Here is a 23,826-nt window from a genome sequence, read left to right as displayed (position 1 = left end):
TATGGTGGTGGAAGATGAAGAGTCGAAGATTTTTTGGGATCCATCACCGAAGTCAAATGGCTACTGAGCAAAGAGAAATTATTTGGTTTTATTAATTAACTAATTAAATAAAATAATTTAGATTTGATAGATAAGGTAAGTCTTAACCATTCCTAAGAATTTGGAGGTTGTTGAGACTTATCTCTTAGATTGGTGCCTTATCTCTTAGTTTGTTACTAAGTTTGTTGCTATGTATGAAAATTACATGGATTTGAAGATTTAGCAAATGAACAACAAAGGTATAAAAGTATAACCAATTTTCCCAACTCAAGGCAAGTGGGGTTTTTATGGGACACGTGTCAGCTTGGAAGGAGGACTGAGATAACAGTATACTACAAATGAGGAACCATTTTTCCAATAATGCAAGATTGGATTTTTAGGTTTCTGGTGGATAAACATATACGGAAAATGAAGAGACTTTGAGGATCAATCCAAAAGAGATTTTTCTCTAAATCATGCAAATAAATTCAAATTTGATTCTTGAGAGACACATGGTGGCTTCAAGGAGCCTGATAGATCAAGTTAATCTATAAAGATAGGCATTATCCATGTAGGTCAAAATCATTCCTATTCTTGGGGGGTCAAGCTAAGGATCAAGGACACATGTCAGCAGGAAAGGCTATAATGTTTCTTGTAGTTGAGCAAAAATAAGGGTTTCCTTAACACTATAAAAAAAATTGTAAGTGCAATATTCAAAGGGCTCCGGACCAAACAACTCGACCAACAATCTTTCAATATATTTATCTTATCTTCAAAGTTGTAACTTAACTTCTTAGCTCAATATAGATCAATTAGACTAGTCAATTGTACTTCATTCATCAATCAATGAAAATTCAATTCTAGTTTAGCCTATCTTTATCACCTAGCAAATTTAATAAAAGTCCTATTTATTGGAGCAAGATATGAACCAACGGCGACTCTTCTAAGCCACACAAAATCATTTTTCGGTGTTAGAAGTCAAAAATAATTAAACATTCCTACATTTGGAATTAGGTTTACAAGTTTTGGCACGCTTGCAATCAAACATATAAACACAAGCCTACACATTTGCCCCCCAGGAATTTCTGGTTGGTAAGCAAGATCTGAGTAGTAAGCAAGAGTTTTCTGAGGTAATAATTAGAATGTAAATTTGTAATTAATTTAAATTAAAAAAGATTATTACATTCACTGCTGGATGATAAAATAAAACTTCTCTATTACAAATATAAAATAAAGAGGATCACAAGCCGTCTAAGTCACAATATTGTGATATATAACTTGTGCTCATTTCGTAGTATGTAAATAACACTAATTTTTACAACATAAAATTGGAGAAGATATATTAACTTTTTTGGATGCTGCTAAAGCCGCTCAATACTTTTAGAATTTTCTCCAATACTAAAGCAATATTATGCATCCACTACAAGAAAAAACACTTTTTGGCGACCATCTATTTTTTTTTTGTCACAAATAGTCCACTTTCTGTGACCAAAATTTAACTTTTGGCGACCACAATTTTTTGGTCGTGGAAAATCACCTTTTGGCGACCAAAAAAAAAGTTGGCAGCGAAAAGTATACCTATTGGCGACCAAAGGCTTTTTTGGTCGCGGAAGATCACCTTTTGGCGATCAAAAAAAAAGTTGGTCACAGAAAGTATACCCTTTGGCGACCAAAAAAAAAAGTTGGTCACGGAAAGTACACTATTGGCGACCAAAGGCTTTTTTGGTTGCGAAAGATTACCCTTTGGCGGCCAAAAAAAAAAGTTGGTCACGGAAAGTATACTATTGGTGACCAAAGACTTTTTTGGTCGTAGAAGATCACCTTTTGGCGACCAAAAAAAAAAGTTGGTCGCGGAAAATATACTATTGGCGACCAAAGGCTTTTTTGGTCGCAGAAGATTACCCTTTGGCGACCAAAAAAAAAAAGTTGGTCGCGGAAAGTTATGGCGGGATAAATTTTACAAAAAATGATACTACTGTAATTACATGCTATTTTTCTGTTTAGGCATTAAAAGTTTTATAAAATAATATATAACCCAATTTTTATGGGTTATATATATTTTTTGCTAAATATGAACAAGAAGTGGATTGGGTGCATGGTGACTCCTTGGTCAGGAGTTCAAGTCCCACGCAGCACAAAAGAATTATTTTTTTTGGGTCAAGGTGCTGACTTTTGGCAACCAACTTATCTTTGGTCGCTAAAAGTTTACTTTTGGCTAATATGAATTGGTCTTTCCGCGACCAAAAAAGTTGGTCGCGAATGGTCACTTTTGGCGACCAAAGGCTTTTTTGGTCGCAGAAAACTATCTGTGACGAGGCTTTAGCGACCAACTAGCGACCAACATATTTTGGTCGCGAAAAGGTTTTAGCGACTAAATATGGTACTTTTCGCGACCAAAATGTTGGTCACGGAAAGTGTTTTTTCTTGTAGTGATCGTAACATATTGTGATATGATTTTAATATTTCGAGATATGACAATCATATTACAATATTGTATCATAATCTCAAATTTCAATATATCGTTAGACATATCGTGTTAATTTTTAATTTTTAAGAAAAAATGCAATGCAGTGTATACTTAAAAAAAAGTTACACATAAATGATAAATTTAATAAATATTAATAATCAAAATGCTAAATTTGTTTTGAGCCATTCACTCACAAATTCTAATTTATGAATCTATATTCCATTAAATTCTAATTAAGATTTTCTTAGAACTTGAAGTCCTATTAAATTTTTAGTAGTTAAAATTACCTTCAAACAATAATTGGTCATCATTTATGATGTTTATAAAAGAACATGATGATTTGACATTTATTTTAATTTTCAAAACTTTAAAATATCAACTTTCCAATTGAAAAAACTAAACAAAAAATATGCGCAAAATTAAAAAAAAAACTGAATTATTTTTTTTGTGCAAAACTGAAAATTTTATATCTATAAAGGAGTATGATGATTGAACATTAATGCGAAAAAAAAACTTTAAAAATGAAAAAACTGATAATGTTCTCAATTTTATTGAATGGTTCAATCAAACCAATAAGTAGAAGGGCAAAAACGTTTAATTTCATAATCTATTTTTTTTTATCAATTAGTAAAACAATTATTTAGAAAATTACTATGTAAAATTGATAATATTCTTAATTTTAAAAATTAAAAAAAAAATTTGATAACATTCTCAATTTATTAAATACAATTTATTAATTTAAAATTTTTTAAATAAGATCTAAGTTACTATACAATTTATAAATAGATCTTTTAAATAATTAACTCTTTATAATTTTCCTGGTGATCCGCGTGCTGCTGCTAGTTGCTATCATGAATAAAATAAATAAATAAATAAAGGAGAAAATAACCATAAGTGGATGATCCTCGTGACCCGCGTGTTGCTGCTAATTGCCATCATGAATAAAAAAAGAAAGAGGGGGGGGGGGGGGGGAATAACCATAGGTGGATGATTGAAAAATTTTCGCAAATTGATGATAAAATTTATAAATTTTAATTATTAAAATTACATTTTTTTCGTGTTTATGTAATTATTTTTTAAAATACACTTAAATTGTAATTTCCTTATGAAAAATTAGGAAGAATTACAATTTAGTTGGATTTAAAAAAATATATTTACAAATATATATATATATATATAAAGAGTTAATTACCTAAAAGTCTCATTTACAAATGTTATGGTAACTCAGGTTTTATTTCAAATGTCTTGAACGAATAAGTCTTATTTAGTAAAACTGAAAATATAATCAGTTTTTCTCAATTTTTAAAACTAAGAACATTATCAATTTTATATAATAATATTCTAGATAATTGTTTAACTAACTGATAAAAAAAAAACAGAGCATGAGATTAAACATTTTTGCCCTTCTATTTATTGGTTTGATTCAATTGTCCAATAAAACTGAGAATATTAGCAGCTTTTTTCTAGTTTTAAAACTAATAACATTATCAATTTTTTTTTTTAAGTTTTTTTTTTTATTTTTTCAGTTTTGTATATCAATGTTCCATCATCATACTCATTTATAGACACAAAATTTTCAGATTTTTACAAAAAAAAAAAAAATCAATTTTTTATTTTTAAAAAAAAGAAATTAGCTTTTTTTTTTGGTTTTTTCAATTTGAAAATCAAAATAAATGTCAAATCATCATTTTCCTTTATAAATAATCATAAATAATGAACAATCATTGTTTGAAAGGCAATTCCGATTATTAAAAATTAAATGAGACATGAAGGTTCAAAAAAATCTTAGTTAGGACTTAATGGATTATAAGTTTATAAATTAAGACTTGTATATAAATATCCCATATTTGTGTCATTTTAAGGTTTCAATTTTTATATGATAATTTAATTAGAGATTAGAGATAAAATGGTAATAAAAAAAATTTAGAAAATGGTGAAGACAAAGAGACTGATTTTATTCACCCAAAAAAAAGAGACTGATTTGTGGGGACAAATAAAGGCTCTCATAAATAAAAACCAAAAAGAAGAGAAAAGGATTTGGCTTCACCATGGAGAGAAGTCTAATTCCGTCCAATTGGCAGTTAGTTTTGTCACGGATTTTATTTTAATTATCTAACTCTTCATTTTTATACGCCTCCTGAAAATTGATCATCTACACACACGTACAAAAAAATAAAATAAAATTTAATAATAATAATAATAATAATAATAATAATAATAATAAAGCTCTCAACTATTCCATTGTTGATGACTGGCATTCATGGTGGGTCCAAGGCCAAGTTGCTGGGTGGGTTCACCTCAGTTTTTCATATTCATTTTTCTTAGATTAAAAGCTTATTACAAATGTTGTTTTATTTATTTATTTATTTACTTTTCATTGCCAATGTGTAGTTATACAAGGACTTACTCCAATCGGATGACATTTGCTACAGCTAAGGTATGATGTTTCTCTTCTTCACTTGTTTTTGCATATTTTTCAAATGTGTTTGGTATCATTTTAAATTTTTTATTTTTGCTTTTCATGTTTTTAAAATAAAAATAATAAAAAATTTGAAAACACTTCTCCTTTTTATTTTTGCATGAAAATAGTTATTCTTAAAAATTAGGAAAAGTATTTCTAAAAAAAGGAGATGCTCAAAAAATATTTTTAAAAAAAGAAAAACAAGTATCCAAACAAACTTTCTGCATCATTTTTCTTTTCTTTTCTTTTCTTTTCTTTTCTTTTTTTTTTAAGGAAAAAAATGAAAATAGTACCAAAGGTGAAGTACATTCTTTTATTCTTTTGTTTTTTGTTTTTTTTTTTCGCCCCTTATTTTCTGTTTACATCATATTTTTTTAGGTCATTTTCACTTTTATCTCTTAAATTATCGTCCTTTATTCTATTTCTATCAATTTTGTTTAATTAGTTTCTAGAGTTTCTAATTTGAGGGTAGACTTAGTCTAATTGGAGATGATTGTCTGTTGAAAATTAGTTTAAAAACTAGTTTATTGGGTAAAATAAATCAACAAAAAACGTAATACTAAAAAAACTATTTTATTTGACATATTCTTAACGTTTATGGTTTTGTTATAGGCTTTTGAGCAGTTAAAGTTCACTTTTACGAAAAACACCAATTAGTCCGATGAGATAAGACTTTTTAGCAAAATAGCTTTTTTAACCAATAGTTGCTTTTTAGCCATAGCCAAATGAATAAATTAGTAACCACTGAAGCTAATTTGATAGGCAAAAATGTCATTTCAAAATTTAAACAATTTAAACCACACAATTAAACACTCATTTTTCTTGCTCGTTATTTTGAAATAATGAGTGAAGAAGAATATGGGTTATTTGGTTATAGGTTATAAGTTGTCTAGTATAATGGGGCTGTTTGGTAGCACTTAAAAGCAAATTAAGTCATTTTGGTGTGCTTGGTAAAACTTAAAGGGGTAGATTATAACTTTTATTAATCTATTTTCAGCTTAAATTTATATGCACCTCAGGGGGTGCTTCTTGAATCAGCTTATACGGGAAGCTGAAATGGGAGATGTAAAATGACTTAAATGCCCTTCCTAATTGATGCTAATTACAAGTGTGCCATGTATATAAACCATTTCTTACTCATTCTTCTTCTCTCACACAAACGAGAGAGGCGATTTCCGACGAGCTAGGGCAATTTCCAGCGAACATTCCGGCGACTGAGCTTTGTCTCTTCTCTCTCTCTCTCTCTCTCTCTCTCTCTTTGTCTCTCTCTCTCTCTGTCTTTCCCCCTTGTTCTCCGATCGCTCTCCATCGTGATTTCAACCATCACGATCGACAGCGTGAACCCGTCTGTCTCCCTCTTCGCGATCGACACCGACGATGAGATGAGAAGGAGGAGATCTGAACCATCGCAATTTGGACCATCGCGATCGATGCCGGCAGTGAGATAAGGAGGAGGAGGAGGAAAAGAACGGGCTGCTGGCGGGATGAACCATCGCAATCTGAACCCTAGCTCTCTCTCGCTCTTTCTGTGGATCTGAATCAAACCCTAACGCTGGTTCCTCCCGCCAGAGCTAGGGTTTTCATTACTTTATTTTTTTTGGTTGAGGTTTTTCAGTGTTTTTTTAATAAAAGTAAAATAAAATAATTAATGAACAAAAAATAATAATTGATGCTAATTAATTGAGACTAATTAATTTAAAATGAAAAAATGAAAAAATTTTATATGTAATTGATGAAAAAATTAATAATAATTGATAATATTAATATATGTAATTTATGTAATAATTGATGAAAAAAAAATAATATTGATGAATATATGTAATTTATATTAATTGATGGAAAAATTGATACATTAATATAAATTAATAATGATACATTAATATAAAGAAAAAATAAAATATTACTAAATATAATTAAAATGAATAATAATAATAATAATAATAAATTGGAAAAATTGATACATTAATATAAAGAATAATAATGGTACATTAATATAAAGAAAAAATGAAATATTACTAAAAATAATTAAAATGAATAATAATAATAATAATAATAATAATAATAATAATAATAATAATAATAATAAAAAATTGGAAAAATTGATACATTAATATAAATTAGAACATGAATATTAATTTTAATGAATTAATATATTAAAAAAAATTAACAAAGAAAGAAGAGAAGAAGAAAAAAAATAAAAAAGAAAAGAAAATAAGGTGAAAAAGAAAAGAAAATAAAATAAAATGAAAATGAAAATGAAAAAAATGTATTATAAATAAAATCACAAATTTTATATCCTATAAGGGCAAAAATGACAATTATACAGCAAAAATCCATTTTACAACTTATTTACCAAACACTACTCTGTTGCTTAAATCCATAATCCCACAGCTGCACCAAACAGGTTACCAGCTTATATTCACAGCTGTAAGTTATAATCTGTTAAGTTATAATCTATAATCACTTTCCCACAGCTCTACCAAACGGGACCAATGTGAGTGAGAAGACAAATGGTTGATTATATGAGTTAGATTGTGCAGATTATAAAAGTACCTTTTCTACGGACGTATTAAGTTAGAATTCTGCCACTATTAATTTTAACATTTTATCTCGAACTAGATCATATGAAATGAAATATAAATAAATAAAACGCTATAAACTAATGTTGAAAATATAATATAAACAATAAAAATGTCCTCTCTAGCAACTTGAACTTTTGGATGAGTTTGTAGTCAACACTGCGATATGGAATTCGAGCAGACAATATATCATGTCTTCGAATCTCACCACCTACTCGATAATTAAAAAATGTTTGCACATGTTTGGCTTGTTATGAAGAATAAAAGCCCGGCCACACGTAAGGGGGCATGTTGAAAATATAATATAAATAATAAAGTTATCAATTTATCAAGCAACTTCAGGTTTTATGAATTTGTGGTCAACACTTCAATAACTAAATAGATGAAATTAATAATTTAAGAATAAAATTAAAAAAGAAAAATGACTACTTTGTGTGTGTGTTAACACGGAGAAGAACATATAGTTCCAGAGTACATGGCCTGTTGAATGTTGTGCTATGTTCGACATATGAATTTCTAACCAATCTCCATGATCAATCATTTTCCTTACCCAAATATATGTGCCAACACCCAAAAGTATGAGCACTTTCAAACTGCCAAAACTCCAATATGAGACATGGTCATATCTATACAACTATTTTTATATAAATACCATTTTTTAAGGATGCAATGTTTATTATATTTCTATGAGAAAGTGATTGCTCACTAGCTTGTTCGAAAAATGATCCTAGAGGATCTAGAAATAAAATATGGTATTCAGGTCAGATGTTTACTTCTAAAATTATTGGGCTAGTAGGCGCAAGCATAAATTTTTTTGGGCCAACAAGATATTACCTGTTCAAAAGCACACCTATCTGTCCAAAAGCTTATCCAACTGTTTATCTATTCAAATGTAACTTATTTGTTCAAAAGGTGACACCTATCTATCCAAATGTTACCTATCTGGCTAACGCATCTATTTGTCCACCTCATTCCCACAACCACCACCTTCAGTGCCCAATGACTATTTTTGGCCAATTTTATTGCAACGGCAACTTTTCAACAAGTACCCTTATCGCCAAAAGAGATTAAAACTTAGATCAAATAACACATGACCTCATAAGTGTGGACTTTTCACGTGCAATTATTTATTTTTTTTTAAGTAACAAATATGCCATACAATAATGAAACCTTAGGAAAAAAAATATATAATTCACTTCAATAATATAATTGGTGTCATGCCATTGATATATTGTTGGTGTCATTTAACTCGTGCTTAGTACACAAGTATTTTAAAATTATATTTTGAAAATAAGTCAAAGCTGTAAGTGTCAACGGTCGGAGTTGGTTACCGGACGCGAGAGTTGGTAACTAAAGGTGGTTGCCATCAAGGAGAGATAGTTGGTGGTGGCTAGATGTGGTTGTCGACCGTGGTGGTTGTTGATGGTCAGAGTGGTGATCAATTGGCAAAGGTGGTTATCACAGGTAGGTAGTTGGCAGCGGTAGAAGGTATGGCTTGTAGCCGAGGGAGGTGGTTAGCAAAGGAGGTCATTCGCAATAGTGGTTGGTGGTAGTGATGTGCAATGGGGGTGGTTGAAAAAGATTGGAGAAAAAAAAGAAGAAATGGAATAAATAAATAAACAAGTGAAATCAACTCTTTTTTTTTTTTTTTTTTTTTTTTGGTTACCAAACTAATTACAACGTTTTGGAAATAAAACAAATATTAAAGGAGTTTTTGATTAAAATTTTAAAAATTCTATAAGTATAAGCATATAATTGTAAATGTAAATGTTACCAAAACATGCCTTATATATTATTTTATTTTACATTTTTATATCACCGAGGTATGTGATAAGATATTATTTGTATTAATTTATTCTTTGAGATAATCAATCATTAGTATTTTTTAGGGTGATTCTATTTACATGTCACTAGTACTCTTAATACACACCATTACTTAGTATACACACAAAATTATTTTTAGGGTTTAAAAAATATCTTAGTTAATACCTTAACTTTCCATTACTAACTCTATATTAACACACGACTAACTCCTTGAATACACACTGCTAGGTTTTTATTATTGGCAATCCCGTTTGACAAAACTCTTTTTTATTGTAATTTTATTTGATCTTATATTTAAGTGAGGCTATGAGTTTTAGATGTGAATCCAATTCGAATCGTGTCTTGCAAAGAAATTTCAGAAGTTAATTCTTTCATGTTTGCCACTACGCTAACTATGTCGGGGATCGAGGAGCAGCACCCTCGAAGCAAAACGCAAAAATACAATCGAAATTGTTTGTTCGCTCGAGCGAAGAATCCTTGGCCCCAGAAGTTTTCCTTGACTGTAAAATTTCTGTGAAGTTGCATTTCTAACTCGAGCGACACTTTGGTGGCTCGAGCGAAGACTCTTGAAAAAACACGCGTTTTAATTTCCTCGCTCGAGCGAGAGATCCTTCGCTCATGCGACCATCGCGGCCCTATTTTCTATAAATATGAGTTTCAGTTCGTTTTTAGGTTTACAACTTCCAGATCTTCTTTTTGGATATTAGGGTTTATATCTGGAGCTTCTTTGCTAGTTTCTTTGATTTTTTTTGAGTTTAAATCTGGTTTGAAAAGTATACATCAAAGGATTGTTTGTTTCATTCAATACAAAAGAAAGTGTTGTTCTTCGGTGGATTCCGTGGAATTCGGGCCTGAAGCTTTGGTAGATTTTGGAGTAGCTCATCATTGTGATTCGACATCAATGTTTGTGGATTCAACGTTGGGCAAGATAATTCCGAGATAAAGACGGGGCTGGAAGAGGCACATAGGAGTCGTTCGATTCAGACGTGAATTCTCTAGGTAATTGAGAGTATACTTGTGTAATTCCTTTATGTCTTCTTACTGGATTGTTTTGTGGGTTTTGCCTATGGTTTTTTTTTTTATCACAATTGGAGGCGCTCCAATTGTTGGTTTTTTCACCTTAAATCGTTGTGTCGATTTATCTTTGATTGTTTGATTGAGATTATTATTTACTCGTTAAAATTGATACATAATCACAAATCAATATTTAGGGGATTTCTAGATTTTTCACACACCATTACACACATAAAAAACTCTTCATCTTCACCACTACACACAACAAAAACCCATAATCTTCAAAACAAAGACCAACAGAGACGATCTTCGTCGGTCTTGATCTTCATTGCCGACGAAGGTCTCATTTGGCCTCCATCTTCAATGATGTTGATCTCCATAGTTGGTGTTGAACTATCATCATGCCTCATCTCGTCATCTCGTTGTTTCAAATCACCGATAGAGTGTTTTATTCAGCCTTCATATTCGCCGGTATTGATCGTCATTATCAGTCTTGAACTCTCGTCTCTCGTCATCATTTCAAATTCATTAAATTAGTCATGTTCATAAATACAGAGTTGAACAAATTTAATGTGTTCAAAATTTGTGTCCAAACAATGAATAAAATTTAACTTATTTTAACCGAATTAATTTAAAATTTTCAGTTTTTTATATATGAATATTTAATATTTTATCAATCTTAATAATTTGAACAAAATTGTTTTGTTCAAATATAAATAATCGAACATTGTATAAAAGTTCAACTTTGGTTATTCGAACACGACGAACAAACTTAGCTTTCCAACATACGAACGAGATAAATAAAAAATCAAAAAACTAAATCATAAACTAACATTTTCAATGTTCAAATCAATGTTTTCAATGTTTATATCAGAACTAACCATCTCAGTGTCATCCATTGTATGCAAATCTTCAAAGGCAATAATGTTTTGAGTCTGAAAAATAAGTATAATGAATAAGAGAAAGAAGTGAGCTAATTGATAATAAATGATATTATAAGTGTATGTTAATAGTGAAGATGATGAAAAAATACAATATTTATATATTAAAACCCTAAAGCACATAGGAATGATGATATGGGAAAAGTATTTTGTATTTTTGAGTATGAAATTTTTGAATAGATAGAATGCACATCATGTTGTCTTTAATGGTCATTTCATTAGAGAATATCATTGGAATATAAATTTAATCTATTAATGATTTATAATGATACTGAAAGTATTAATAGTGTGTGAATAATCACCCTATTCTTTATAGGCTATACGGACAAAAAAAGCTAGCAATCTATAACATTTTTTAAATTAAAAATAAAATATAATGACATAGATCTTGATTAATGTCTGGCTACTCAATTATTACAGATTTTTGATTCTCAATGTCTTGCACTCTACGTGAGTTTATAATTTCCATGTGACCCGCGTGTTGCTGCCAATTGCTATCATAATTAAAAATTATAAATTATACAAATTCTATGAAACATGTACCTTTTTAGATATGTATTTTATGCTCCAATTATTACTTTTTTAATGATTTATTTTGAGTTATTGTGATATTAATTATGTTTGATTAAAATTTATTAAGATGATAGTTATGATATTATTTTTATTATGATTTAAAAAAATCTTTGGTCGTACTTTATGTGGGGTTTGATTATTATTATTATTACTTTTTAAATTATAACTTAAAAGGATCTAGCTATGACATTTGTGACATTCAACACTACAAATATCATAACTTGCAACCATAACATGACGCTCAACTCCTTCCATTTTCTCCAAATTACCAAACCCACTTTTCTCTTTGTTAAGTTTGTATTTTTAATTGATTTTTGGCTTTTATAAAAATTAAAAAGCCTCAAATGTGTTTGGGAAATTACTAAATAAACTACTTTTGAGTAATGAAAAAAAAAATATTTGATGTTATATTTGATTTTTTAGTCAATGACAAACAGTTTGGTGATTATATATGTATATTGTACATCAAAAGTTGGTGTTTTTTTTTTTTTTTTTTTTTTTTTTTTTTTTTTTTTTTTTTTGCAAAGTCTAATTTAAAATTTTTTGGGACCATAGCCCCAAGGTCTAGTATTTTTGCATGATAAGAAAGTACATAATAATTTGAAGAGACCATATTATCCCTATCTATTTGACTATCCGTCCACATCACCTATCCGTCCAAGTGTCATCTATTTGTTCACCTATCTATCCATGTACCTATATTTGTAACACTTCGGGTCTTTATTCGACTCAATTACCCATATTTGTTTGATGTTAGGCACGACCCTTTTAGTCTCATACATAGATTCGCTTATATGTATCATTATCACACATGCTTGATGTTGCTAAAATAATAAATCATGTTTGGGAGTTGAGAAGTTGATATTGGTATTAGTGGCATTGAATAGGAGAGTTGAAACCAAACTTTGCGGGCAGAATGATCAATAGTTGGGGCGATCGATCGCCATACCTAATTTGTTTCAATTGAATACCTTTAAATTTTGAAATTTTTGCATATTGCGAAGATTGATTATTGGCCATTGGTGGAGAATGACATCATTGTAGAAATCATCATTTTAGGATGAAATTGATCATGTGACTTGTATGGAATTGTTGAATTCATGAGATGCAAATCCGTAGATGAGCGAAAGTGTTGTTGAATATATTTTAGATGAAAATGAGAATTGCATGTGTTGTTGCATTGAGGTTAGAAAAATCATTATTTTAAATTGAATGGTCATGGTGAATCCATATAATATATATAGGAATGAGATTAAGTTGGCGAGAGAGTCCACAATGAAAGACTGAAAATCTGCGCAGAATAGGTACCCACTTGTCCTTCCAGCTAGCAACGGGTTAAGTGTGGTGTTTAGATGGTGCTTAGTGATGGTCACTGACAAATGAACATACCTTGAGAGGATTTCATTGGAATGTAATGAAATGAATTGAGAATTGAGGTTTCTTACTAAACACTTTGAGAATTTATGAAATTTGGAAAGTAAACATTGTTATTCATAGAAAATGAATTTGAGCATCCTATATATGTGTAGTATCATTATCAAATGCTTTTGTGGATACATTTTAGTAGACATAAAGAATTTTCTATTGGACCATATGTTTACCCTACGTTGTTAATAAATTTTTAGGTGTTGAGAACGTGCTAGGACGTTGAGTTGACATCAGATGTATGCATAAGCTAGAGACAGCTCTGTTAATTGTTGGACTATATGCCCTTTATATTTTGTAGGTCGAGTGCCTATATTTTTGCTAAGGATTACACATTTTTTTATATAAGCCTAAAGGCATCTCCTTTGTAAGAATATTGATATTTTTTAATTTATTGTAGATTCATGCCATATAGAATATAGGATGTATGTAATAAATATGTTTAATGTATTAAATGATACACACATAGGAGAATGATATTTTATTTTCAGTATCCATTGTTTTTCCTTTATTGTGCAGGAATATATATTTTAGTTTGGATCTCGAAAATCCAAGGGGTGACAATATTTGTCCGCATGTCACTTATCTATCCAGGTAATCTGTCTATCTGTCCATATCACCACCACCACTAGTCCCCACATCCGGCGGCATTTTCGACCATTTTTCTAGTAAATTTTCCAACATTGGAGGTGGTCTGGTAGTGATCTAGTATCAGGGGGATAAATTAGAAAACAAATTTCATCAAAACAATAATTTGTTCTTCTCACCAAATAATTTCATTAATCATGTCTTTATTTTCATAAAAAAGTGATATCGCAAATTGCATTTGCTAACTACACATCATTCAATCACTATTTCTCTCATACTCATGTATTCAATTACCCCCCCCCAAAAAAAAAAAAAAAAAAAAAAACTACAAATCAACCCAAACTATAAAACTCCAATTACAAAATTACAAAACTATTTTCAAAACATACAACTAAACAAATGGCAGATTAATGAAATTGCTTGGTGACCTTTTCATGGAAATGAAGACATAATTAATGAAATTGTTTTGAAGCACACAAAACCATTCATCAATTTCATTAATCACAGATTGCATTTGTTTCAATAGCAATTATGATTTGAAAAATAAATTGCAGACACAAATGCAAACTGATCAAGTGGTTATCGATATCCGATTAATGTGATTTTTTGTAAAAAAAAATTATATACTTAACGAGTTCTACACATTGAACGATTTGAATTATCGAGATGAGGCCGGAGTTAGACCCATCATGGCTCAACAATATTTCTGGACTGGAGAAGAGCTAGACCCATTCTAAAAATTGTTCTTGAGCTGAGGCTGAGTTAGCAACGTGTTAATATTAAGTGTCCCTTTTTCCTCAAAACATAGATGGTGGGTAACAATTGGATTATATTTAAAATAAAAAGAAAATAAAAAATTATTAGCTCATGATCAAAATTAAAAAATATATATTTTAAAAAACAAAGTAAACAACAAGGCCATACATGATAGTTTATCTTAAAATTATGTACGAAAACAAATTTGACACGTACAATTATTTGTCATTGTTTTTATATGGTTAAAATATAATTATTTGTCATTATCACGAAGAAACTAGAATACATGAATTTATTTGCCGTCATATCAGCAAGAAATTAAGAAAGAAAGTCCAAAGAAAATAAAGAGAAGGGGGTAAAAAAACCCACCTTCCTGTCCCTTTTTCTTATCTGTGTGCCATCATGCATAAATTGTCATAGAATTAACTCTTTAATTTTGATACACCCAAATAAACAAAATAAATATATATTTTTGTAAAACAGATATGATAATATATCTTTTTATTCGTACGACTCACGAATTAATTATGAAAAATGACTTAAGTATTATATGATTTAAAACCTGAAGAGAAGTCGCAATAATTATATTAAAAATGTGAGACAATCTGTATTTTCTGTAAAGTTTAGAGGACGTAAGCGTAATTTACCCATATTTCATGCTTCAAACATCCCTATTAATAATTGCTTCCCAATTGAACACAAACATGGCTTAAAAAATGGCACACTTGCTTCTGATTTTGCTGCTTTCTACTTTGATAATTGCTTGTTCAAACCTGGTACTCTGTCACTCTGTGGTTGAGTCTCTCCCAGGATTTGAAGGACCCCTTCCCTTTGAACTTGAAACCGGGTGGGTGGGTCAACTCAGCATACTCGATTCATCATCATCTTCTTCTGTCTTTGTGCATGAATATATAGTTCATTTATGTTATGATATGTATTGTGCATACATGTATGTGTGTAATGATCAGGTATGTGGGTGTGGATAAATCAGAGGATGTACAGCTTTTTTACTACTTTGTTAAGTCTGAATCCAACCCCAAAGAGGACCCTCTGATTCTTTGGTTGACAGGAGGCCCAGGCTGCTCTGCCTTCTCTGCTTTCATTTATGAAATAGGTAATCTTTCTTCTCCATGCTCACTTTCTCTCTCCTCAAATTCTTCTATTTCATATTTCAGAACAATAGTGATTGAATTATGCATCGAGATTCTCACATAATTCACTAAGCCCTTTACATTGGTTATGAACAAAAACCTAAAGATCTTCTCTTCTCACTTTAGTAGGATCAATTTTGCACATGTTCTCAAAACATGTTTTTATTTGATTCGAACACCCTTTTTTTTTTCTTTTTTTTTTTTGTTTGTTTGTTTTGTGAAAAACCTTTTTAACAGACATTTAAAACATGAATGAAATTGTTACTTGAGTGGGTAATGGAGCGAAGCTTTCAATCTTGATGCACGGGACTGAGTGAATGAGTCAAATTATCAAAATAGCCTCACACAATAAAATACACCATTACAATCCGATTTTGATAACAAAAATAATTAATACAATATCTTATGTCTAATTGATTTGAACTGTTGATTTATTGACAATATATAATCGGTTAGCTAATTTGCAGGTCCACTATATTTCGAGGTCAAGCAGAATGATGGAAGTTTGCCTACCTTAGTCTTGAATCCAAACTCATGGACGAAGGTAGATAGAATACAAGAAGGCTGACACTATTATTGTCATACTAATTTTATATGCTGTCAAGAGCAATTATATATAACTATCTGAAGCATTAAAATGTTAGATGTTGCCTTGACAGCAACCATAGTTTGTTTAACAACTGGCCTATTTTGTAAGAAATTGTATAACTACATGTGCATATACAGATTAGGGATGAGTTTCTCTTCAGTAAACCAAACATCTAGTCTAACGATCTGTGACTACACATTGTTGTTGGGGTCATAGGATCCACCATGTGTCCTACTTTGGTGATATATTCACATTGTGGTTTTATCACTCCAAAATAATAATAATAATAATAATAATAAATAAATAAATAAATAAATAAATAAATCTAATTGATTGATTGATTATAACCATATAATATTTATCTTTAAAAGAATAAAAGGTTTGCTTTGCCGTCTATTTGTTATTTTAAAAAAATTACAAATACACCTCTTGAAATTTGTTTAAAATACATATTATTCCTGTGGTTATGAAAAATTACAAATACCCCATTGTCAAAAAAATTTTTTTAACAGAATAAACAGAAATTGAAATTTCTAATTGATTTTCTATACAACAACAAAATTACCTGAATTGTTAATTGAAATATATTTCTGATATCATTAAAAATTATTAATTGACTTTATAATTTATTAATAAAATGAGTCATTTATTATAAAATTAGAGACTTGATAGCGTGGAATGTAATTTTCAGAATCATAATATTTTAAGAAAACCTCAAGGGACATATTTGTAATTTATCCTATTATTTATTTTTAAAGTCAATCATATGGCTACAAATTTTTTATTGTTATTATTATATAAATAATCTACACACATGGTCCCACACAAAAATTTGTTTAGATCTTCAAGTTATTGTTATTATTATTTTACCAGTCCTCTCACAAAAAATTGCACTGCATGCCCAATTGACTGAAGAAAGCCAATCTCCTCTGGCGATGTTAAATCATGGTGATGTTAAATATCAGGTGGCGAGCATACTCTTTGTAGATTTGCCTGTTAGTACTGGATTCTCCTATGGAACTACCTCTCTTGCTTCTAAATCTACCGATTTGCAATCATGTGACCAAGCCTACGAATTTCTCAGGAAGGTAATTTGTTAACTCTCCAACAAAAGCAACAAGAAACAATGCTTAAGAGTAGATTTTGGTAGTAAATGGACAATTGTACACAATTTCATAAAATATATATATATATATATATATTTTTTGGCTATCAATAGTAGATTTTGTTTATTTTTGTATCCATTTATCAATTGCTTAAAAAAAAAAAAAAACATTTTGCAGTGGTTGATTGATCATTCAGAGTTTTTCTCGAACCCTATTTATGTGGGTGGAGACTCATACACTGGCCTTACGGTTCCAATAATCGTTCAACTAATATCAAATGGTAAGAAACTATCAGGTCAGTGAAAATTTAGAAAAATTAGGTTGTTATCTTGGTCCTATTTTAAAATTTGTCTCTAGCATCCTTCATGATGTTAGTTTGAGTCATAAATTAATCTCTTTAAAAATAGAGTAAAACTGCATATATCTTGTGCTCTTTAGAAAATACTCTACTAGATAGAAGTCTCTTGCTCTACCAGGAGTCCCATACATTGATCCCATTTCTATATATATTACCTTTCTGTGTCAAATTGGTCCTCTTCCGAAGTGGTTGTTGGTCTTGTAATTAACTCTTTAAAATTAGGGAAAAAGCAAGATTAAAAAAAGAAAAAAAAAAAGCACCCTCTAAGTTGGACTAATAAAAATGAAATAAACTTCTTTAATCGGTGATAAACTTAGGGTTTGTTTGGTAACGTTTACGTTTTCAGTTTATATTTACAAAAATTTTATAAACTGATTTTTGTTTATTTTTTATTTATTTTTAGAAAAACATAAACTACAAACGCGTTTAGTAATTGACAAAATGTTTTAAAAAATTTAAAAATATAAAAAAAAGTGAAAAATGGCAAGTGGTGGCAAGTGGCGGCGGAAGACGGTGGTGGAAAGTGATGACGGTGGATGGTGGGTAGCGGGTGGTGGTGGTGGGTGGGTGGTGGTGGTGGTGGGTGGGTGGGTGACGGTGGCGGGTGGTAGGTGGTGGTGGTGGGTGGGTGGGTGACGGTGGCGGGTGGTAGGTGGTGGTGGCAGGTGGGTGGCGGATGGGTGGTGGGTGGTGATGGTGGGTGGGTGGGTGACAGTGGTGGGTGGTAGCGAGTGGGTGGTGGTGGTGGTGGTGGTGGCGGGTGGTGGGTGGCAGGTGGTGGTGGGTGGGTGGGTGACGGTGGCGGGTGGTAACGAGTGGGTGATGGGTGGTGGTGGCAGGTGAGTGGCGGGTGGGTGGTAGGTGGTGGTGGTGGTGGCGGGTGGGTGGCAGGTGACTGGTGATGGTGGGTGGCAGGTGGTGGATGGTGGTGGCAGATGGGTGGTGGTGGCGGGTAGGTGGCGGGTGGTGGTGGTGGTGATGGTGGCAAGAGGTGGGTTGTAGTGGCGAGTGGGTGGCAGGTGGGTGGTGGCCGGTGGGTGGTGAGTGGTGGTGGCAGGTGGTGGTGAGAGGTGGGTGGTGAGTGGTGGTAGAGGAAGACGGTGGTGGAAAATGGTGACGGGTGGTGGCTAGTGTTGGGTGGTAAAAAAAAAAAAAAACTCAACTCAAAACAAAAACACATTTTTTGAGTTTACATTTTTTAGCCAAATTTATAAACTGAGGCCACTGATTTACAAATCAAAAATTTACCAAATAAGTTTTTATTTGAGTTTTTAAAATTTTTGTAAATATAAACAGAAAACTGAAAGCGTAAGTATTACCAAACGGCACATTAGTATTTACTTTTTTTTTTCTTTTTTTTTTTTTTTCCTTTTCTTTTGTTGTTGTTGTTGTTATTTTACTGTCTCCACAAAAATGGGTGTAAATGAGTGATAGAAGCTGCAGAAGCCTGTGAGCGGTGTGCTAGGACTAAGTATAGTCCGATCTGATGAATATTGCTGATTTCTTCTGAAGAGAATATGTGAGGTCCAGGGATAAAAATCTTCTTGGTTTATTTGTTGTGTCAATGAATAGGACTTAGAATCTCCTTAGCGCTTGAAGTTAGAAGAGAACACAACAAGAATTTTATTATATCCAAACAAATTAAGGCACAATAATTGGAACAAACTAAGCTAACTTTTGAAATAGAAATGAAAAATATGGCAAGCAAATGATGTTGAATTCACCCCATGTAAAGGAGGTGTCTCTCTTCCATGGGAACACACACAAAGGTCAAGGAAGGAGGCTACCAACCATGTCAAAGAAGGAGGCTGCCGAAGTCAAGCATGGAGGCTGCCCAAAGGCTCTCCCACCTACTCCCTCACCTATAAATGGAGGTTGAGAGGAGAGAGCAAAATGTGGAGTAAGTGAGGAAGAAAACCGTGAACCAAAGAGTGCGAGAGATGTGAGGCGGAGAGACCGTCTCCCTCGGTGTGAGCGAGGGAGACGGGTGAGTGGCTGAGTGAGGAGAGTGTGAGCTCCTCCTCTATTGTAATCTTTCTGTAATCTCCTCATTGGTATAGTGATAACCGGTTACTCTCCCGTGGACGTAGGCATTGGGCCGAACCACGTAAAATATTGTGTCTCCTTGTGTGTGGGTGTGTTTTTCTGCTTGCAATGATTTCTATAAGGTCTTGGGCGGGATCCCAGATCCCAACAAGTGGTATCAGAGCCTCGTCGGTGGCGTTTCGGAACAAAAACAACGTGTTGTCCGAAACTGCCCAGAAATCAAGTTGCTCGAAATCAGGTTTTGAGCATACCAGGAGCAAGGGCTCGAGAAGAGGAGTCCAACCATATAAAGCAGACACCCAGAGGAGTTGGCACGCGCCCCCACGCGCCGCCTGAAGAAGGCGCGTGAGAACCAGTCTCGGCACGCGCCTCCACGCGCCGTGAAGGCAGCCGGCGCGTCGGACCAGTCTCAGGCACGCGCCACACGCGCGGCGAGAGGAAGAAGGTGACTATGCAGACGCGCGTCCGTGACACGCGCCAGGCCCACGCGCACGCCACGTGGACCCACGTCAGCAGCGACGTGTCATAATCTCCGCCACGTGTCATCCACGTGGCAGCCACGTGTCTGCCACGTCAGCGTGGTGTTGACCAGTCAACCAGAGGCAGGAGGAAGAATCCAGTGCTTCGCGGCTACGGTGCAGCCGCAGATCTGAGGCGTACAAAATGTTTTGGCTAGATCGAAGCCATTTGGAGTCCGTTTTTGGTGATCCAATAGTGGTTTCAGACTATTTGGAGTATTCCGGACACATCCGTACGGTCAGATTTTGGAGATGAAGTTTCTGTAAAAAGAAGGCAGATTAAAGTGGCAGACGGCGTTAGGGGCAGTGGACGGAATATTCTGTTGGTACACGGAATATTCCCTGAACTTCTGAAAATTTCAATTTGGCCCAGAATTTTCAAAAAATTGTGGTGTGGCCCAGTTTTCGGGGAAAGTTTTTCAGTGAGGTCCCTGGAAATGCAGCGAAGGTTGGTCCTAGCTAAACGGACCGCTCCGGACGCAACCGCGAGGTCAGAATAGTGAAATTCTGAACGGTTTGGAAAGATTGTCAAAACATGGGAGTTTTTCATCTTCAATACTCGAAGGAAGGTTGCCGGATATTGTGGAACGCTGCGGATTCACTGAAGAGGTTAGAATGGGCAGATTCTGACCAGATTGGACAACCAGATACAGATTGATATAGATCATTGAAGACCAGAGGAGATCAGGCTTGATCAAATGGCAGATCGAGGGAGATCAGGATTGGTCAGGGGCGATCAGAGGATTGCAGACATGATTATCTCAAGATCAAAGGTCTAGGAAAGTTCTGTCAAAAAGACACTGTCTAAGGAGACTGGTTCTTAAGTGGGACCGGTTGTGACCCCACCAGTCTTTCCTGGGAACTTTCCTGGTTGTTGAGGTGATCGGAGGATCTGGTTCAATCAAAAGAGAAGACCATTCATCGACGGATAGATGATTTGGCAGCCAGTACAGGCTCAGGGAAATACTGTGGCTGTTGGAGCTACTGTATACGAGAAGGTACTAATGGTATGTGGACATGTAGAACAATAGTTGCAGAGGAGCATACTAAGCGCAGAAGTACAATTGCAGACGTGCAACAGTGCAAGGGTACGCTAGAGTGTCGTACAGAGGCGCGAGAAGAGTGTGCAGCAGCGGGTTGTTGACAGTTCACAGGAACTTCCAGACAGAGAAATTGAGATAGGTAAAACGCAAGAGTGCGTGCCAAGGAGTGGCAAGTCTTATTTCTCTATGGTGGTTTCTTTAGTTCCATGGCAGCAGATGATAGAGTTGATGCGGATCTCTCAGGCGAGCTCGACGCAAGGAGACCAGAAGCCATGGGTACGGGCACTATGCAAGGAATTGCATAGCTGACGATGCTTTGACAGATGGAGCTACTGTCAACCATCAATCTACTGGACAGCAAATCAGGGATTGCAAAGGCACAGACAACAAGCGTATGTGGAAACGCCAGGAGGTTGTTCAGAAGTGCAGAGGGCAAAGGCTGAAAGTTCAGAGGAAAAGCTCCGAGCAAAGAAGACAGAGGACGTTGATGAGATAAACAACGAGTTTTCTATTGCTCCAATGACTAGTCCTGCGAGGTAATGCATGACAGTCAAGGGCATTCCAGCAGGGGGTGCAGGACATCCAATCAGGGGGTGTCGGATATCTTGGTTGCGCAAGTTCAAGCATAGCAGGTATAGACATCCGAGACAGGAAGCATGGAAGAGATCTGTGGGAGATAGGAGCAGTGGCTCTCTCCAAATCAGAGAGTGGTGTGAGTTGAGTTGAGGATGTCGGATTCCCTCCTCCTCTTGTATCTCTGGTGTTTTATCTCTAGCTTCAGGGGATGCAGCGTCTCAGTGAGGAGATGCAAACTATGTTGAATTTGGGCGTGACAAGATTAGCAGCAGTATGTGCAGTGGATCACCTCACATGGGTTGAGGGGGTGATTTGTTGAATTCACCCCATGTAAAGGAGGTGTCTCTCTTCCATGGGAACACACACAAAGGTCAAGGAAGGAGGCTACCAACCATGTCAAAGAAGGAGGCTGCCGAAGTCAAGCATGGAGGCTTCCCAAAGGCTCTCCCACCTACTCCCTCACCTATAAATGGAGGTTGAGAGGAGAGAGCAAAATGTGGAGTAAGTGAGGAAGAAAACCGTGAACCAAAGAGTGCGAGAGATGTGAGGCGGAGAGACCGTCTCCCTCGGTGTGAGCGAGGGAGACGGGTGAGTGGCTGAGTGAGGAGAGTGTGAGCTCCTCCTCTATTGTAATCTTTCTGTAATCTCCTCATTGGTATAGTGATAACCGGTTACTCTCCCGTGGACGTAGGCATTGGGCCGAACCACGTAAAATATTGTGTCTCCTTGTGTGTGGGTGTGTTTTTCTGCTTGCAATGATTTCTATAAGGTCTTGGGCGGGATCCCAGATCCCAACAAATGAATTTACTAGTAATCTAAAGTTGAAATGACACTGAATCTTCAAAGATAACTGCTAAGTATTTTCTGAATTGACTAGATGATTGGTTGGGGTTTTCCCATCTTGAAATGGGTTTCATATGCTTTTCTAGCCGTTTTGAGCTAGCTCCTAATATATCCCTCAACTACTTATGGTTAGTGGTTTTCTAGAACACCTCCTAGAGTGCCAAGTGTCCCTCAACAACCATGTTGCCCTAATATCTCTAATGTATCCCTCAAGAGATGCAGATGATTGCCTCATTTTCTCCTAGTTGTTGGACCAAGTAGTAAGAGGTCTTGAATTTAAATGGATGGGTGCTAAGGGTGCTCACAGATCGGGTTGGGTTGGGTGCCTCCCATTCGCCATCCATTTGTACTTAGGTGGATTATAAAAAATCAATCTGTACTCATTTGCTTAGTTAGTAGATGTGGATTGAGTAGGCCGTGTGGATTGGCGGGTGGATGTGAACCTTTTTGGCTGTTTGGGCTTTACTGTTTATATATATATATATATATATTTGAACTATTTTAGAGTAATTTTTTTACTATTTTGGGCTTTATTTGAGTCAAAAAATTTTTAGTCTTCATTTTTAATAATTAAAATAAAGGCCAAACTTTCATATTTTATAAGTAGCTAATATTATTACTAAATAAAATGTCATTTTTTTTAACATACAAATCATGAAAACATAACATCATTTTCTTAAGGAGGGTTGGTGGATCGAGTGGCTTCTTATCTGCCATCCATCTGCGCATAAGCAGATTAGAAAAATCTGCATCCGCATCTGCTTGCCCATACTATTGAAACCACTTAAAAGTGAGTGGATTGGGCTGGATCGACTTAGTTTTGACGGATCAGCCTGGTCAATAAATACCTCCAATGGGTGCCACATGTCCATATCTCCGGTCCATATCCCAAGATGATGGCTCCATGGTGGTCAATAGGAATAGTTAATAAACATCTCCTTGAAAATAGG

General features: G+C 33.9%; 1 protein-coding gene across 4 annotated transcripts in view; it reads left to right on the top strand.

The window, feature by feature from the left end:
- Positions 1-14,966: 14,966 nt before the first annotated feature.
- Positions 14,967-23,826, top strand: part of LOC114263950 (serine carboxypeptidase-like 7) — a 39,886-nt gene continuing 31,026 nt past the window's right edge. The window contains exons 1-5 of one of the 4 annotated variants that reach the window (XM_082874019.1): positions 14,967-15,493; positions 15,615-15,760; positions 16,265-16,341; positions 17,352-17,474; positions 17,670-17,772. In XM_082874019.1, coding sequence (XP_082730145.1) covers positions 15,363-15,493; positions 15,615-15,760; positions 16,265-16,341; positions 17,352-17,474; positions 17,670-17,772 — 580 coding nt within the window. In that variant the 5' untranslated portion in view covers positions 14,967-15,362. Of the gene's footprint in view, positions 15,494-15,614; positions 15,761-16,264; positions 16,342-17,351; positions 17,475-17,669; positions 17,788-23,826 lie in introns of all 4 variants that reach the window. The other 3 variants (XM_082874018.1, XM_082874021.1, XM_082874020.1) reach the window with 3 other exon arrangements.

Source organism: Camellia sinensis, chromosome 6, assembly GCF_055761805.1.
Source record: "Camellia sinensis isolate YWXY chromosome 6, ASM5576180v1, whole genome shotgun sequence".
NCBI classification, from domain to species: domain Eukaryota; kingdom Viridiplantae; phylum Streptophyta; class Magnoliopsida; order Ericales; family Theaceae; genus Camellia; species Camellia sinensis.
The sequence above is the reverse complement of the archived record's forward strand: the minus strand, read 5'-3'. Positions and strand labels throughout refer to the sequence as shown.